This window comes from Mustelus asterias, chromosome 10 (assembly GCF_964213995.1).
Source record: "Mustelus asterias chromosome 10, sMusAst1.hap1.1, whole genome shotgun sequence".
NCBI classification, from domain to species: domain Eukaryota; kingdom Metazoa; phylum Chordata; class Chondrichthyes; order Carcharhiniformes; family Triakidae; genus Mustelus; species Mustelus asterias.
In genome coordinates, this window is record NC_135810.1 from 103337535 (window position 1) to 103355697 (window position 18163).

The following is an 18163-nucleotide window of genomic DNA, read 5'->3' on the forward strand; positions in this document are numbered from 1 at the left end:
CCTTTGAATGAATATGCACTGAATAGTGAAAAAACTTTGGTAATAAGTGTGTCCTGTATATTTCAATCGCAACTGTGGTTTACTGCGGCAATGTTACATAACAGTACACATCTATTCGCAGCCAACGTTTGCATGGCTTAAAATTGGAGTTGGACTATCCAATTGGTGCCAGAAGAAATAACCAACATTTCCCATTAATCATAGAAACCCTACAGTGCAGAAGGAGGCCATTCGGCCCATCGAGTCTGCACCGACCACAATCCCACCCAGGCCCTACCCCCACATATTTACCCACTAATCCCTCTAACCTACGCATCCCAGGACTCTAAGGGGCAATTTTTAACCTGGCCAATCAACCTAACCCGCACATCTTTGGACTGTGGGAGGAAACCGGAGCACCCGGAGGAAACCCACGCAGACACGAGGAGAATGTGCAAACTCCACACAGACAGTGACCCGAGCCGGGAATCGAACCCGGGACCCTGGAGCTGTGAAGCAGCAGTGCTAACCACTGTGCTACCGTGCCGTCCTCAAACGAGGATGTACAGGGGAGGAAGTCACTTTGGAGTTATTGAATTTTACTGTTGTGTCGTTCATCCCTACTTTCTATCACAAATCAAATAAAGAGCCATAGACAAAAACAAAGTAGGAGGTGAATATCAGCAAGCCAATACAAATGACTGAAATTGTGTTGCCTGACTTATTTTAAGGTAATTTGCAACTTCTTGACCCCTGGGCTGAATGAAAATCAGCCATCGTGCTTAGTGACTCATAGTGAGAGAGAAACGTGAAGAAATCAGAAGGCTTTACTCATTTCAAAGTTGGCAGTTTCACTGAAGTATTCTGTAGTTTATCACTGAGATTGCTGGAGGTGAGCACTTATAGAAGAGCAGACACTTTTTTTAGATGCGTGTTGGGTCATTGGAGTTATAACCAGCTATATGGTATAATTAAGCTATCAGATCAACGTTGTCTACACGAACGTTAACAAGGCCTTTGACAAGGTACCACATGGTAGGTAGTTGCACAAGGTTAAATCTCACGGGATCCAGGGTAAGCTAGCCAATTGGATGCAAAATTGGCTTGATGACAGAAAACAGAGGGCGGTTATAGAGGGTTGTTTTTCAAACTGGAGGCCTGTGACCAGTAATATGCCTCAGGGATCGGTGCTGGGTTCACTGTTATTTGTCATTTATATTGATCATTTTAATGAGAATTTAGGAGGCATGGTTAGTAAGTTTGCAGATGACACCAAGATTGGTGGATAGTGAACAGTGAAGAAGATTATCTAGAACTGCAATGGGATCTTGATCAACTGGGCCAGTGGGCTGATGAATGACAGATGGAGTTTAGATAAATGTAAGGTGATGCATTTTGGTAGATCAAACCAGGGCAGGACTTAGTCAGTTAATGGTAGGGCATTGGGGAGAGTTAGAGATCTAGGGGTGCAGGTTCATAACTCCTTGAAAATGGAGTCACAGGTGGACAGAGTGGTGAAAAAGGCATTCGGCATGCTTGGTTTCATCGGTCAGAACATTGAATACAGGAGTTGGGATGTCTTGTTGAAGTTGTACAAGACATTGATAAGGCCACACTTGGAATACTGTATGCAATTCTGGTCACCCTATTTTAGAAAGGATATTATTAAACTAGAAAGAGTGCAGAAAAGATTTACTAGGATGCTACCGTGACTTGATGGTTTGAGTTATAAGGAGAGGCTGAATAGACTGGGACTTTATTCCCTGGAGTGTAGGAGGCTTAAGGGTGATCTTATAGAAGTCTATAAAGTAATGAGAGGCATAGATAAGATAGATACTCAAAATCTTTTCCCAAAGATACGGGAGTCTAAAACTAGAGGGGATCAGTTTAAGGTGAGAGAGGAGAGATACAAAAGAGTCCAGAGGGGCAGTATTTTCACAGAGGGTGGTGAGTGTCTGGAACAAGCTGCCAGAGGTAGTAGTAGAGGTGAGTACAATTTTGTCTTTTAAAAAGCATTTAGACATATGAGTAAGATTGCTATAGAGCAATATGGGCCAAATGCGGGCAATTGGTGCTAGCTTAATGGTAAAAACAGGGCAGCGTTGACAAGTTGGGCCATAGGGCCTGTTTCCATGCTATAAACCTCTGACTATCAGCAGACTGATCAGTTTGACAGTGCCAGCTAATCTTGCTGTTGCATCTGTGACATAGTTCATGTTTCGTAATATTCTAAGTGGTCGTTTTTAGTGCTGGGATGATTAATGTTTAACTGTAGAAAATGAGATAAACTAAAGCAACTTGGGGTCTATTACACTTTTGGGGCTATGTTGACTTCAGTGGTTAACAACTAGAAAAGTAAGATCTTAAAACCGCAAGTGGGTTTACTGAGCTGGAGAAGTGATGTCCACACTGCTTGCAAAGCAGTCCAGGGAGATTTTTTTGGGTGAAGAAATAGGAGCATGCCATTTAGCCCCATGGACCTGCTGTTCCTATCAATAAGATCATTTGGGGGTGGCACAGTGGTTAGCACTGCTGCCTCACAACGATTCCCAGCTTGGATCACTGTCTGTGGAGTTTGCACATTCTTCCCATGTCTGCGTGGGTTTCCTCCGGTGCTCCGGTTTCCTCGCACAGTCCAAAGATGTGTGGATTGGCCATGCTAAATTGTCCCTTGGTGTCAGGGAGACTAGCTAGGGTGAGTGCATGGGTTTATGGGAATATGGCCTGGGTGGGATTGTGGTCAGTGCAGACTGGATGGGCTGAATGGCTTCCTTCTGCACTGTAGGATTCTATGACTAAACTGTCTTAACTTCACTTTCTTGTCTGTCCCTCCATAACCCTACACTCCTTTTTAGATCAAAAATCTTTAACTTGACCATAAATATATCCAATGACTCAACCTCCACTCCTTTGTACAGGTTTCTACAATTTGAGGGATCTATAAGATATCAGTTTATTATAAATAATGCAGTTACAGTTGTCCCATTTATTTGCTAATACTCCAAAGCAATGTTATGTTGTGTTTATTATGCCTATTAGAATGTTCTATCAATTTTCTCCACTTCACACTCCCTTCCAAAAGCTGGTGTTCAATTTTGCTAACACAGCTAATCTCTTAAATGACCATTCTTCGTGTTTGAGTCTATTTGGTAAGTGTCAGCAGGTTATAATTGATACAACAATGTACATTTGCAGCACTTGTATTTGAGACTGTTTGTAAATATCAGTTAGTTTACAGGTCTGCCTTGCCTACCAGATCTAATTATTTGTTCAACTGAGCATGTGCTAACTGGAGAATTATGATTATTAAATAAAATGTTTCTTTAAAAATATGTATTTTTTTGATGAATCATGCTCATTAAAAACTGAACATCTATCTTTGGAAAGCTTATTAAACGGGTGCATAATTGCGAGAGCTTTCTTTTTCAGAACATTATCCTTCCCCCTGTTCTTCACCCCAACCCGACAAAAGCTTTGGAAGATCCTACAGCACAATGAGTTAATTCAGAAAATGCTGATTCTGATCTTTGACAAGTGGTACGAGCAAGTCGACGGTACTGAACAAGTCGACAGAACTTGAATCTAAGTTCTTTAAGTCTTGTTCTTTTGAAGTTGGGTCAAGCTGGATATCTCACAAAAGGATCTATGTCTGTCGTTTTACATCTATAGTCATTTAATGATACTAAATTTTACTTTGTGAGAGAAACCATGTGGTTCTGGAAGGAAGCTTGACATGACAGCTTGTAAGCTGATTGCTTACATTAGAAAGAATTGTCTTTCATTACTTATTTAGTGCCCTTTCTATCTAACTACTTTCTTTTAAAAAAGAAAAAGGATGAGCAGTGATATATTCCTTATGAAACATGTAGTTGTAGTTTCACATTCTTTTTGTTTCATATGTCATATGACACATTACCTAAATCAGATTCTTAATGGCTACAGTGCAGCGGTAACTAGGCTACACATGGGTAAGAGGAAGGCTGTGTATATTTTGTCACTTGGCACATTTCCCAGAATAGCATTCCTGCATACTGGATAATAAAATGCCATTAGTGTTTGGAGAACTAAGGGCTGTGGTGCTGGTACACAGTGTTTTTATAACTTCCGTCTGTGGGTTTAACCAGGAAAGCACTAGTCTGAAGTAAATCCTGCTTCAATTTACAGAAGGTCAAAAAAGGCTGCATTCAGTCAGTACTCTGTAGGCATCTGAACTGCAGCACAGCAGAATTATGCATATATGTTAATTTAAATTTCATAACTGATTTATGCAGAGAAAGTTAGAATTGGTACAACTTTTAGATCACTGAACCACCATTCTTTGAGGAGTAAAACAATGCTGCCCAGTAGAAATTGATTACCACCCACAAGCATGGCTATGACAATGCCAGTTTAGCAACATTTACTAAGGTGCCCGTCGAGCGGTGATTGTCGAGCTGGTGATTGTCGACAACAGATGAATGAACACCGCTCGACAATCACCTGGCAAGACTGTTCTCTTCCTGTTGGGGAGCACTTCAGCGGTCACGGGCATTCGGCCTCTGATATTCGGGTAAGCGTTCTCCAAGGCGGCCTTCGCAACACACGACAGCGCAGAGTCGCTGAGCAGAAACTGATAGCCAAGTTCCGCACACACGAGGACGGCCTCAACCGGGATCTTGGGTTCATGTCACACTATTTGTAACCCCCACAGTTGCCTAGACCTGCAGAGTTTCAATGGCTGTCTTGTCTGGAGACAATACACATCTTTTTAGCCTGTCTTGATGCTCTCTCCACTCACATTGTTTTGTTTCTTAAAGACTTGATTAGTTGTAAGTATTCGCATTCCAACCATTATTCATGTAAATTGAGTTTGTGTCTTTATATGCTCTGTTTGTGAACAGAATTCCCACTCACCTGAAGAAGGGGCTTAGAGCTCCGAAAGCTTGTGTGGCTTTTGCTACCAAATAAACCTGTTGGACTTTAACCTGGTGTTGTTAAACTTCTTACTGTGTTTACCCCAGTCCAACGCCGGCATCTCCACATCATGACTCCACCTATAACACAGTTGCATAACACTTTTCCCTTGCTGTAGTGTGCCAAATTGCAACTGCTTGTTATTGGCTGACTTTGCTTTCTTCTGCTGACCTGAAGCAATCATTTGGATCCCTCTCAGGTGGACATGAAACTTCCCATGGCAGTATTTTGGAAGTGAGTGAGGTTTCCTGCCAGCCAATGTTTGCCCATCAACCAGCATCACTAAATCATCCATTCATAATCTCATTACTGTAATCTCATTGCTGTTATTACCTGTACACCCATTACAACAGTAACTACTTTTCAGGATTATTTTAATTGGCTGTGAAGCACTCAGGGGCGTCCTGAGGTCATGAAATGCAGTACATAAATGCAAATCTATTTATCTTTCTTGGTCCCGTGGATCACGATGACTCTGGACCCTCCATATAACATAGCTGGTGTTTTGATGGCACTGACATTGTGTTTTCACCTATTGTACATTATTTTAGAAAACAACCAATAAGCAGTAACCAAGGATGTAAAGCACATGTAACAAAAAGAAACACCTGTCCCACATACTTTTTCTATTTTAAGAACATAAGTAGAAACAGGCTTAGGCCATATGGCCACTTGAACCTGCTCCATCATTCAGTACTATCGTGGCTGATATTCTGCCTCAACTGCACTCTCCTGCTTGCTCCCCATTCCCCTCGATTCCCTGGAAGATTAAAAATCTATCCTGTTCTTAAATATTCTGTTCCGGTTGCAATTGGTGATAAGAGTGCCCATTGAACCTTGCTCCTTAACTTGGGGCTACTATTGATGATAGTACTGTAAAATAAATGCAGCATAAAATGGGAAAAGTCCCAAGTGCTTTTGAGGCACCTCTTCCCAAGTTAACCTCATTATTCATGTGTGCATCAATAGAATTGAAATGACCCACTGGCATCTGCTACTATTAGCTTTGTTGTTGCATGATTAGCCTTTGGTTGAGTGCATTCATGGCTACAGAACTGTCACAGATTTTCGATACTATTTAGTACAGCCTTAAGTGACTGTTTTATACCTAGGAAGATAAGTAACAGGGAGCTCCATAAAGGTCAATCTGTTTGTAAAAGGCACTGGTGCTTATGTAGGCGTGTCTTCCTTATAGTGTCTCATGTTAATTTGCATTTTACTTCATGAGCCAAAGACCCAAAACTGGTGAAACAAAAACATTCAAGACAGCAACTTGGATTTACTGCAATTCTGACACGGCTGGGCTTCACTGCTGCAGTTAGGAAGCCAGTCACTTTTAATGTGTCAAAATTTTAAGTATTTTTAATTCGATACAAATGGCAAAATGTATGTTGCACATTTTGAAAAACCTGAGTAAATTATTTGGTCTGAAATTTGGGAAGTTGGTTAGCAATTTTAAAAATTAAATCTTGTATTCTCCGTTATGTCAAGTTATTTTAATTGGTGTTTGCTTAACAAGATGTTTGCTGCTGAGCTATTTTCAGTGATTTTGGTTAGTGTTCACACTTAGTATATGGTTACTTTGTGTGCCATACACATAATTGTGGATTCTCTGATAAGATTATTTGCATTTACTTTGTATCTTACGCATTATCAAAATGTCCCAGTGTTTCAAAACAAATAGCAATACAGACAATGTTGTGTGAAAATACAAATACCAATGCAATTTTTAGGTCATACTTTTTGAGGGAGGCATGTTGATCAGATTCTGAAACCTTGATCTTCAAAAAATTCCCTGGGAACTTTAACATCCAGTCAAATGAGAAAAGCGAACCGTGGATTAACATTATTGGTGGGATGATGGCACAGTGGTTAGCACCACTCCCTCACAGCGCCAGGGACCCAGGTTCAATTCCAGCCTTGAAAGACTGTCTGTGTGGAGTTTGCACATTCTCTCTGTATCTGCGTGTGTTTCCTCTGGGTGCTCCAATGTCCTCCCACAGTTCAGAGATGTGCAGGTTGGCTAGATAATGGCCATGCTAAATTCCCCCTTAGTATCCTGGGATGTGTGAGTTGGGTATGCTAAATTCCCCCTTAGTATCCTGGGATGTGTGAGTTGGGTGGATTAGCCATGGTAAATACATGAGGGGTGCCGGGGAGGGGGGGGGTGGGGTGCGCAAAGATGCTGTTTCAGAGACTTGGTGCAGACTCGATGGGCCACATGACCAGCTCCTGCACTGTAGGGATTCTATGGTTCTATCCTGTGGCAGAGATAGGACCTCTAGCAGTGCAGCACTGCATGCGAATGCCAGCCTGTTTTAAATTCTGGCAGCCTTCTATTGCATGCTGTTGACTGATCCAACCTGTTGTTGGATTCTCTGTTTTGTAGAGACATTTTTTTGTAGAGACGGGGTTTAATGAAGTTTTATCAGTTTACATTTTCTTGTAGATTTTGGCTGTTTAGAATTTGCATGTGTATTGAAATTGCAGTGCCATTAAGTATTTCCAATGTTACGAAAATGAACGATTCTAATGTTAAGATCCCGAGTGTCTTTTACAAGGTGTTTTTTTTTTCTCTGGACAGTTCCTATTCAGTGAAGTATTTATGAAACATTGTTGGAGTTTGCTACTTTTAATCACTGTCTCTCGACATGTTAAACTTGTACTATCAGTTTTTATTTTTAAAAGTAACAAAAAATTGTTAACAGCTCTTTAGGCGTAAAGTAATGAAACGATAATCTATAATTAGGGTTGAGTCTGAAATCGCTAAAGGCACCCAGCTTACCCAGTGCAGGTAGTTTCAGTAGATGTTGAAAAATATGAAAAATCAGGTTACATAGGGGAGCATTTCAACTTCACAACAATCTCAGTTTAAAAATAAAAAACCCTAGCCCAGATCCTATGCCACACCTGCCAATTCCTTGGTTCCCCTTCACATACCACCCCTACCCACACCTCTGTGTCTGCCTCTCTCTCCCTCTCCTCCCCACTCTCTCCCTTCATTCACCATTTTCACTTCACATGTGAAAGCCACTTTGACATTGAGAAGCAGCTCTTGAAACCCTGCATTCTGATTTGGCATGAATGCCAAAGAAAATTCATGTGTTCATCGTACAATTTCAGGAATTAGTGTATTGTAAATTGCGCACAAGTATACTTGCCTTTTAGCAAAACTGTTCTTTTTGGTAATAATTCTGTGAATTAATCAGCATTGCATGGAAAAGACTTTGCACGTCTAAATTTGGATTGGGAATGCACCAACACTCTGAATACAAAATATTCTGTTTTAGTAAAGCAAAAGTAGTGGCAGCATAGCCTTTTATTTAATGTTTGCAGTATGATGCCAATGTGTATCTACTGTGCTGTCATTGTTCCTATGCTTTCACTTTGTAAAGGCTTAGTGGTATCTCAACGAAATGGTTTGTGTGAGTTCTTTGCATGGTAAATATAGTATTCACTTAGATTCATAGAACATAGAACATTACAGCGCAGTACAGGCCCTTCGGCCCTCGATGTTGTGCTGACCTGTGAAACCAATACAAAGCCCATCTAACTTACGCTATTCCAATATCATGTTTATCCAATGACCATTCAAATGCCCTTAATGTTGGCGAGTCCACTACTGCTGCAGGCAGGGCCTTCCACACCCTTACTAATTCAGCTAAGATCAAGCATCAGATCAAGCCCAGGATCGGGTACAATGCCTTTTTTTGTCAGCTTGGATCTTGTATGTCTCTCTTTTGGGGACCACAAATTAGGTTCAATTTGAATTTGGTTTTTGGAGCAAGTAAGGAGATGGATTCGGGTCAGCCTGGTCCATTCTGCGCATTGGCTTTGTAAGTTTAAGAATGGAGTAAATGTTTTTTTAAACTGTTGTTACAGTTTAGTTTACTCATCTATCCTTCCCCCTTCTCCTCTTCTCCACTCCGTCTCCTGGCGCCCCAAGAAAAGACTAGGGACTATTGATCTTATTGCCCAGCAAATTCAGTCCAATACAAAGATGAAATTGTGTGTTTGTGTCAACACCGGAGACTGGAGTGTGTTTTACCCAGTCTGCAAGAAACAGAACTGCATCTGATCAGTCCGGGTAACTGGAGGAGGTAAAAGCTCTAGTAACATTTAAAGGAAGAGTAAAGTGTGTTTATTATCTGCCCTGTCATTTAATGGTGATTCAGAGGATGCAGTGTATTGGGATCGCTAATCTCCATGTCCAACCTATCCCATCTTCCCAAGAGTTGCTCCCATTAGAGCCATGGATATTTGCCCTTCCCCTAATCATGGTGACCCCTGGAATTTGTCATCCTTTGAGCACTGAAGAGCAAATGTTTCTAGGTTGTTTGCTTGAGATAGGGAAAATGAAGGAGTACTCCAAGCATTTCAGGATGTCCAGAGGCTCAGGAGTAGGTTAAAATAAAACCAAAATACTGCGGTTGCTAAGATCTGAAATAAAACAAAGTGCTGGAAAAATGCAGCTGTTTGGCAGCGTTTGTGGAGAGAGTAACAGAGTTCACATTTCAAGTCCAAGGTGACTTCTGAAGAAGGGGAACCAAATTGGACTCAAAACATTAACTGTTTCCCTCTCTACAGATGCTGCCAGACCTGCTGTGTTTTTCCAGTGCTTTCTGTTTTTATTCGAGTCGAATGCTATTTTGTTTGAACAAGTAGAGTTGTTGGAATTGACCTTTTGTTTTTGGATTAAAGTTATAGAGTCAGAGGAAACAGGCCCTTTGGCCCAACTTGTCCATGCCGCCCTTTTTTTTAAAACCCCTAAACTAATCCCAATTGCCTGCATTTGGCCCATATCTCTCTATACCCATTGTACCCATGTAACTGTCTAAATGCTTTTTAAAAGATAAAATTGTACCCGCCTCTACTACTACCTCTGGCAGCTTGTTCCAGACACTCACCACCCTCTGAGAAACAATTGCCCTTCTGGACACCTTTTTGTATCTCTCCCCTCTCACCTTAAACCTATGCCCTCTAGTTTTAGGCTCCTCTACCTTTGGGAAAAGATATTGACTATCAACCTTGTCTATGCCCCTCATTATTTCATAGACCGCTATAAGGTCACCCCTCAGCCTCCTATGCTCCAGAGAAAAAACTCCCAGTCTATTCAGCCTCTCCTTATAACTCAATCCATCAAGTCCCGGTAGCATCCTAGTAAATCTTTTCTGCACTCTTTCTAGTTTAATAATATCTTTTCTGTAATAGGTTGACCAGAATTGCACACAGTATTCCAAGTGCAGCCTTACCAATGTCTTGTATAACTTTAACAAGACGTCCCAACTCCTGCATTTAATGTTCTGACCGATGAAACCAAGCATGCCAAATGCCTTCTTCACCACTCTGTCCACCTGTGACTCCACTTTCAAGGAGCTATGAACATGTACCCCTAGATCTCTTTGTTCTGTAACTCTCCCCAACGCCCTACCATTAACTGAGTAAGTCCTGCCCTGGTTCAATCTACCAAAATGCATTACCTCGCATTTGTCTAAATTAAACTCCATCTGCCATTCGTCAGCCCACTGGCCCAATTGATCAAGATCCCGCTGCAATTGGAGATAACCTTCCTCACTGTCCACCATGTCACCAATCTTGGTGTCCTCTGCAAACTTAATAACCATGCCCCCTATATTCTCATCCAAATCATTAATATAAATGACAAATAACAGTGGGTCCAGCACTGATCTCTGAGGCACACCGCTGGTCACAGGCCTCCAGTTGTCAATGTCCGGCACACTCTCTCTCCCTGTCTCTCAGTGTTGGACACTCACACCCTCCCTGCCTCTCGGTTTGGACACTCACCCTCTCCCTGTCTCTGTGTTGGACACCCAGCCTCTCCCTGTCTCTGTGTCGGAGACACTCGCCCTCTCCCTGTCTATTATTATTGAGCTCAAGTTATTGAGGCTTACTGTGGAGTTATGGTGCTATCACAGAGGTGTCTGTGTATTTAAATGTATTCCTGGGGGTTTCATCACATGGCTTTCCCTACACTAGCCATTAGTTGGCCAAGTTGGGGAGGAAATAGTGTAGTGTCACTGGACGAGTAATGCAGAGAGCCAGGCTAATACTCTGGGCACAAAGCTTCAAATCACGGCAGGTGGAATTTGAATTCAATAAATATCTGGAATTAAAATTCCAATGACACCACTGTCAACTGTCTTAAAAACCCACCTGGTTCATTAATGTCCTTTATGTGGTCTAGCCTACATATGATCCAGAACCACAGCAATGTGGTTGACTCTTAACACACTCTGACATGGCCTAGCAAGTCACTTGGTTCTTTCAAGTTGTGAAAAACAAGTCCATAAGGAATAAGACTGGGTGAACCACCCAGCTTTGGAAGCAACAATGGCAAACGCAGCCCTGTTGCCCTTGCAAAACCCTCCTTCCTTGCATGTGGAGGAGAGTGCTATTTATTTATTTACGTCACTAGTAGGCTTGCATTAACACTGCAATGAAGTTGCTATGAAAATCCCTCTAGTTGCCACACTCCGGCGCCTGTTCGGGTACACTGAGGGAGAATTTAGCATGGTCAATCCACCTAACTAGCATTCTTTTGGACTGTTGGAGGAAACCAGAGCACTCGGAGGAAACTCATGCAAACACGGGGAGAACGTGCAGACTTCGCACAGGCAGTGACCCAAGCTGGGAATCGAACCCAGGTCCCTGGCGCTGAGAGGCAGCAGTGCTAACCGTTGTGCCACCCTGCTGCCCTGCCATGCCAGGCACAGCACTAAGCATACCTAAAAATTAGGTGTCAACCCAGTGAAATTACAACACAGGACTACTTGCATGCCAATGAGTATAAGCAGCAAGGGATAGACAGGGCTAAACAGTTCCCCAACCAACATCAGATCTAAATTCTGCAGTACTGCCACTTTGAGTCATGAAATGGTGATGAACAATTAAACAACTGACTGTGGAAGGAGGCTCCACAAATTTCCCTGTCCTCGATTATGGGGTATCCTAGAACATCAGTGGAAAATATAAGGCTGAAGTACTCGCAATATTCTTCTGCCAGAAGTGCCAAGTGTATGATTCATCTCTGCCTCCTCTGGAGGTCGCCCAGTGCCTCAGATGCCATTCTTCAGCCAGGTGATATCAAGGAACAGCTGAGGTACAGGATACTCCAAAGGCTATGGGCTCTGGCAATATTCCTAAAGGCTTATGCTCCAGAACTTGCCACGCCCCTAACCAAGCTGTTTCAGTACAGCTACAACACTGGCAATGTGGAAAATTGTCTAGGTGTGTTCTGTTCACAAAAAGCAGGATAAATCCAACCTAGCCAATTACAGCCCATCAGTCTACTCTCAATCATCAGTTAAGAGATAGAAGAAGTCATTAACAAGAGTTATTAAGTGGCATTTGCTCAGCAACAATCTGCTCACTTGTGCTCAGTTTGGGTTTCCACCAGGGTCACTCAACACCTGACCTCATTACAGCCTTGACCCAAACATGGACAAGAGAGCTGAACTCCAGAGGTGAGGCGAGAGTGACTGCCCTTGACACCATGACAGCATTTGATAATGTGTAGCATGATGGAGCCTTAGCAAAACTGGAGTCCGTAGCAATCGGGGGGGGGGACTCTCTTTTGTTGGAATCCTATCCAGTACAAAGGATGGTAGTTGTGGTATTCCTAGGCCCAACCATTTTCAGCTGCTTCATCAAATACCGTCCTTCCATCATAAGGCTAGAAGTAGGGATGTTCGCTGATATTTGTACAATGTTCAGCCCCATTCGCAACTCCTCAGATACTGAAGCAGTCCATGTCCAAAGGCAGCAAGGCATGGACAATATCCAGACTAGGGCCGACCAGTGACAAGTAACATTCATGCCATGCAAGTGCCAGGCAATGACCATGTTCAGCAAGAGAGAATCTAACCATCACCCCTTGATATTCGGTAGCATTACCATCTCTGAATCCCTATATCAACATACCATTGACCAGAAACTGAACTGGACTAGCCATATAAACGCTTATAGCTACAAGAGCAGGTCAGAGATTTGGAATCCTACGGCGAAAAACTCATCTCCTGACTCCCCAAAGCCTGTCAGGAGTGTGATGGAATACTCTCCACTTGCTTGGATGAGTGCAGCTCCAACAACACTAAAGAAGATTGACACAATCCAGGAAAATGCATGACACGCCCCATCCACAAACATTTATTCCTTCTATCACTGATGCTCAGTGACAACAGTGTCCCATCTACAAGATGCACTGCAGGAACTCCACAAGGCTCCTTAGACAGCACTTGTCCTTCTAGATTGCAGCAGTCACAGATTTGATAAGGTCAGCAGATATGAGATCAGCACGACTTGTAAGACCCCTGCCAGGCCTCGCACCATCCTGACATGGAAATCTATCGCTGTTCTTTCACTTTTGCTGGGTCAAAATCCTGGAGCTCCTTCCCTAACAGCACTGTGGCTGTACCTACACCACACAGACTGCAAGGTATACTCCAAATGTCTCCTCCGTTCTCATCGCACCCATCCTCATCCCCTGCCGATTTTAGTGGGTGAGTGTTTGAGTTTGTGTGCATGTGAACAGAAATTTTCTGCAACGAAATATTGGGTAGACCAAAGCCAGTACCTTGTCGCTGCCACAATCTCCATTTACTCGTCATCGAACCCATCTATCTCACTGATAACCAACTAAGACGGAACTAGACTGTTTTCAACCTGGCTGTCACCTTTGACCCCAAGATGGGCTTCTGACCATATCAGCTCCATTTCCAAGACCACCTATTTTCCTCTGTGTAATATCACCTGCCTCCACCTCTACTTCAGCTGATCTGCTGCTGAAACCCTTCCTTGCTGTTGTTCTAGATTGACTATTTTGATGCTCTCCCAGTCAGCCTACCACCCAACATGAATGTGAGTGCATTAAAAACTCTGCTGCTTGTCTCCTGACTTCCCCCAAGTCCGGTCCACCCACGATCTCCTAAGTTTGCTTGCCTACAGTGGCTGCCAGACCAGCGATACCTCGTTTATAGAATGCTCATCTCTGCTTCTAAGTGCTCCATTGCCATATACCCCCTTTCTCTTTAGCCTCCTTCAGCCCTACAAACCTTATAGATCGTTGCACTCCTCCATTAAACGTGCTAAATAAATGCAAGCTGTTGTAAACTTCCCATTTTCGAGAGCTGACTCACAGCTGCAGTTTTGAGAGGCAGTCTTAGTTACTGCCCCTTCTACAAGGACAGTCTGGTATGCTTGCACTGGGGATGCCTTCATGCTGTGTGCTATGTACAGAAAGTACGAGTGCTCCTGGGCCTTGCCAGTGGAAAGAGGGTAATGGGGCTCAGAAAAAATTGCCGTAACTCCTTGAAGATACAAGTCTTTCACTCAGCCCCAAAAACACAAATGACTACATGTGCCTGTGATGTTTGGTAATGGAATCCAGATTGGGAGACTAGTTTATATCCTAATTAATGTTTAGAACTGTATGAAAATATGGTCCATTTGTTTTGGAATTTTGCTCGGATGGAGAAGGTAAGAACTATAAGAATCTACTAATTGCTAAATGGCCCAGTCAGTCTGTCAAACTGGGATGAAGTAACGGGAAACATTCCATGTCAGCCTATTTGTAGTGTTCATATCCCATTAGTGATATACTAAATGCATCCAACTTTCTTTCTATGGTTTTCTAAACCTTTTAGTCCTGGTGAATATTTCTTCACTCGTTGAAATATTAATCAATTCAGAATATCTAATGTTGCATGTTATTTTGATTCTTTAAAAAATTTAGTTGAAGGAATAGGTTTGATGAGATATGGTAACAGTTTGGGTAATGGCATCTCAAACTACCGGCTTGTGTAGAGCGTATAGACAGGCATAGTATGAGCATTAAGGGCCTGTTTCTGTGTACAATTATTTGCTGTTATTTTGGTTGGACAATTCCTGGAAAGCAGAACGTAATGAATTGTATTTTATACAAAGGTAGTTTTGCATTTTCAAAGAAATAATATGGCCTTTGCTCAAAATATTTTATTTTTATTGAACAAAGCAGGCAACCTTTTACATCTTTTTTTAGTTGGGCAAAGTTTGCACCCACAGCTTAGTGGTCGTATCCTAGAGGAAGCTGTTTCTGGAATGTGGACAGGGAACCTTTACACGAGAAGGGTAAACTTGTTTACGTAATCACCCTCAAAGTCAAATGTATGTCATTACAAACTGCAAAACTAAAATAAGCAATTTGAAAAGCTGAGCCAGTAAGTAGAATACTGGAGGAAGTGTCTTATATTCATCACTAAGATTTTATAGTGGAACAAAGGGTAGGAAGGCTCGCACATAATTTAAGTGGAATATACTACAAGACCATTTTTTTTTTAAATTGACGCCATTTATGTCCAAACTATATAATGAGGAGAAATTCATACCTATTAATGTAGATCATCCTGCTGGTTATGTCAAAGTTAATCGCGATGAGGTGGAATTTGTTTATACATGGTCAGTGTCTTTTTCACTTTTGTCAGTTAGCTTCCCATTGGATGCGATGCATTAATGAAGATACATGTTGGAAACAAAATATGTTAACACTCCAGAAATCTGACCAAGTTTTATACATACCCGCCCAAAGCAAAATCAGTTTTCTATAAGGGACTGATCTAAATTTGAAAATATGAAATATAACTTATCATCAAATATGCTTGAATGTTATATATTGCAAATAATTACATAGATGTGTATGGCACAGATACAGGTCATTTGGCCCACCAGATCCATAATGGGATTTATGCTCTAAATGAACTCACATCCACCCTACCAATTGCTCATATATTATCGAGCTTCTTCCTCAAATTTATCAATTCTAATCAACTCATCTCCTCTATATAGTAGCAAGTTCCACATTCTCACCACCGAGTAATCTTATGCATTGTCACCTTTCCATTCTGGAATGCTTGGAACAGTCATTTCTGGATTTTGGAATTTTCTGCATTATAGAATGACGTTAGTATGCCTAACGACTACTTTGAACTGCTGTAGCACGTGATACAGGTACACTTACAGTCCTGTAAAGTTCCAGGATTTTAATCCCGTAATGGTGAAGGGACAGTGATATAGTTCCAAGTCAGGTGTGTAATTTGGCAGGGAATTTAAAGATAGTAGTGTTCTCTTGCTTCTGCTGCCCTTGTCCTTCTAAGTGGTAAAAGTCACAGGTTTGGAAAGTGCTGTTGAAGGAACTTTGGTGCATTGCTGCAATGCATCTTGCACATGGTACACACTGCTATCATGGTGTGTAGGTGGTGGATGGGGTGTAAATCATGCAGGTTGCTTTGTCCAGGATGGTGTTGAGCCTCTTGAGTGTTGTTGCTGCTGTACTCATCCAGACAAATGGAGAGTATTCCATCACACTCCTAACCTGCACCCTGTAGATTGTGGACATGCTTTGTGGAGACAGGAGGAGAGCTACTGCAGAATTCCCAGCCTCTGAGATGTAATCATAGTATTTATGTGGCTAGTTCAGTTTCTTGTAACTCCCAGGATGTTGATAGTTGAGGATTCAGCAATGATAATACCATTGAATGCCAACGGGAAGTGGTCATTGCCTGACACTTGTGTGGCACAAATGTTACTTGCCTGAAGCATAAAATGGTCATGAAAGGTTATAAAGCAATAATTTAAAAGTATTTTACTTATCCAAGCTTCTTTGTTTCTGCTCCCAAAGCACTGCATTGAAATGAAATCAGGAGTTACTTGAATATCAGAATGTGGGGAATAGGAGCAGGAGTAGAGTTTTCAGTCCTTGAGCTTGCTTTGCATTCATCTAGATCATAGTTGATCTTCTACCATTTTCCTGCTCTATCCTCATATCCTTTTGAGGTCTTTAACATCCAGGTATCTTTTGATCTCTGTCTTGAATATACTCAATAATGGAGCCTCCGCAGCCTTTTGGGGTAGCGAATTCCCTGGTTTTGCCACCCTCTGAATGAAGAAATTTCTCCTTATCTCTGTCCTAAATGGCCTATTCTGAGACTGTATCCTCTGGTTTTAGACACCCCCTAGCCAGGGAAAACATCCGTCTTGATTCTCCCTTTTTGAGCCTGTAAGAATTTTCTACGTCTTAATGAGGTCACATCATTCTCCTAAACCCCAGAAGTAGGCCCAGTCTCCGCAATCATAGGGCAATCCTGCAACCCAGGAATCAGTCTGTTGAACCTTCGTTGCACTCCCTCCATGGGCAATTGTGTTCTTCCTTGGGTAAGGAGACCAAAACTGTATGCCGTACAGGTGCGGTTTCACCAAGGCTCTATAGTATAGAGCCTATAGAGTCTATACAATTACAGCAAGACATATTTACTTTACTTGAGTCTGCTCAAAAAAATTCCAAACAGGTTGTGTTTCTGAATGATACATTTCCAGAATGGAGATATTACAAAGTATTTATGACTCTTAGTTTTGCATTCACTACAGGTGGAAATATTCTCGTTGCATATACTCTATAGAGCTCCTTCATAATTTTGTTATTTCATGATTTTTAGTATAATAGAATTTTACAATTGCATACTTCAAATATTTTTGCAAATTGAGGAGTAGAAAAAATGGCAGCGAACTTTGCCCTTATCAGTGTAACTCTTTATCATTTGGTTTTATACTAATTTCAATAAAAACAAAAATTATACTTCAAAGACATGGCAATGAATGTCTTTCCTGTCCTTCCAGATCATGTATCAAATGTATTCCTGGAGCTACATTGACGTCAAGCATTGGATCATTTGTAACTTGATAAATTAAGCCAGTTCTGGATAAATTGTAAAAAAGGGTCAACTATTTTAAAATAGTTATTAGTGGCAGGATTTTTGTATTAGCCTGGAGTTTCTGCCAGTTTGTACTGGGTTCAAAAACACAATTCACTAAGCCAGCGCAAAACGTTGAGGGATTTTGAGTGCAACTTATGTCGAGCATAAATCGAGTTTTCCTCCATCATTATCCGCTGGATTAGAAATGCTGTACTGGAAGTTGGCCTTGTCCCCAGATTGCAATAATGAGTATGGCAAGTTTCCACTGAATGTGCCTGCTTGCAATCAGTTGACGAGGCCCTTCAAATTAAGCTTTTATTTTTGTACTATTTAAAGCTATTAAAATATTAAAAATATTTAATGTACTAAAATTGACTGGTCTATCTCAAAGCAGTAAATGATTCAGTATTTACTCATTTAAAATCAGGTTACTCACAGAAGATAGACTAGACCTTTTTTTGTGTGATTAGGTCACTTGCAGCAGTGTT

The 18163-nt window shown here is 41.7% G+C and overlaps 1 protein-coding gene across 1 annotated transcript in view; it reads left to right on the top strand.

Moving 5' to 3' along the window:
• fchsd2 (FCH and double SH3 domains 2) overlaps positions 1 to 18163 on the top strand; it is a 178859-nt gene that overhangs the window by 34388 nt on the left and 126308 nt on the right. The window contains exon 4 of the mRNA XM_078221460.1: positions 3409 to 3468. Within this exon, the coding sequence (XP_078077586.1) occupies positions 3409 to 3468 (60 nt within the window). The remainder of the gene's footprint in view (positions 1 to 3408; positions 3469 to 18163) is intronic.